At 38.5% G+C, this 1,421-nt stretch overlaps 1 protein-coding gene across 1 annotated transcript in view; it reads right to left on the bottom strand.

Moving 5' to 3' along the window:
- Positions 1-1,421, bottom strand: part of adamts6 (ADAM metallopeptidase with thrombospondin type 1 motif, 6) — a gene marked incomplete in the record, with an annotated part of 235,599 nt that overhangs the window by 189,256 nt on the left and 44,922 nt on the right. The window contains 1 exon segment of the mRNA XM_014023951.1: positions 159-364. Coding sequence (XP_013879405.1) covers positions 159-364 — 206 coding nt within the window.

Raw genomic sequence — 1,421 nt, 5'->3', positions numbered from 1 at the left:
GAAAAACTGACTGAAAAATAAATCTGTTCTTTTTTCTTATAAAAACCTAAATAAAACAAAAATATTGGTGGTAATTTTTGACTGTGTAACTTTACAAACGGCACCCCATGGTAATCAGTGACATCAGCAACATAACCAAAAAGTAGGGCTAAACTTACAATGTTCATCACAGACAAGATGTAGTGCTCAATATCTTTGCGACCATGGTAGCCAACCATCATTTTATCTGCGACCACGAGTGTCTCCACAAAGCGCTCGGAGCTGACGGAGCGCCTCTGTCTGTGTGTGTTGTTCTGCGGTGAAGGGGGGGTGTAGACAGGGGAGGGGGTGCTAAACGGGCACGGTGTGTTGCTTTTAACCAGGTCTGTGAATGACATAAAAGTGATAAGTGAGTTATCAGAGAGCAGTCTGCATCAATATAATACTGTCTTTTTTGAGAGAAGGCTGGTTTGTGTTTGATAAACGAAGAAAGGTAATGTTGAGTTAAATGTTTTGTTTATGACCCAGATGTTCTAGTAAAGCTATAAGATGGCACATGTTACGCAGAGGTGGGCATTAATAAAGTGAATTTACCTGAGTACTGTACTTAAGTAACATTTTGAGAATTTCTACTTGAGTGGAATTTTTTTTTCACTTTTTACTTTTACTTCACCACATTTTAACAATAAATTCATACTTTTTACTCCACTACATTTCTCTAAAGGCTTTTTAGTAGGGCTGTGCAGTATATGCGGTAGACAGTAGAAACGGTATGAAGTTGACCTACGGTAGAAATTTACCCTCTACCGTCATTACATCATCACACCTGTGTCAGCATGGCTGTGAGTGCAGAGACACCTGAGCAGGAGTTCAAAATATAATGAAGAAATTCTAGTGTTTTAAAACACGAATAGAGAGAATAAATCCTCAAAATGTCCTCCTCCTGTTGTAGAAAATTTACATTGTGTCACGAGATCATTTCCTCCTCCCTCCTGCTGCTCGTCACGCAGAGCGAAGCTTTAACAACTGTAGTTTTTCACGCACAAATGTCGGAGAAAAAAACAATTTTTTTTGTATTGTTACTCACAGAGATGATTATAAAAAAAGACGTGGACGTTCATTCAGTCATAAATCCATCTTGCTAATGTAAAGTCGGCTTCTGCTCTGAAGATGAAGATGATGAAGAGGAGCGTGCAGCAGAGCAGCATCTGATAAGTTCAGCAGGTGGAAGCTCATTGTTTGGCAGGCAGATATTAAAGCAAAAATGTTGGGTTTGATTAAGATTACATTTTTCTGAAAAAAATGCTCTAAAAATTACATTTTCTTTACTTTTTATGACAATTTTCTACCGCAATATACACTCACCGGCCACTTTATTAGGTACACCTGTCCAACTGCTCGTTAACACTTAATTTCTAATCAGCCAATCACATGGCGGCAAC

Source organism: Austrofundulus limnaeus, unplaced genomic scaffold (assembly GCF_001266775.1).
Source record: "Austrofundulus limnaeus strain Quisiro unplaced genomic scaffold, Austrofundulus_limnaeus-1.0 Scaffold398, whole genome shotgun sequence".
NCBI classification, from domain to species: Eukaryota; Metazoa; Chordata; class Actinopteri; order Cyprinodontiformes; family Rivulidae; genus Austrofundulus; species Austrofundulus limnaeus.
This window is presented reverse-complemented; position numbering and strand designations above follow the sequence as displayed.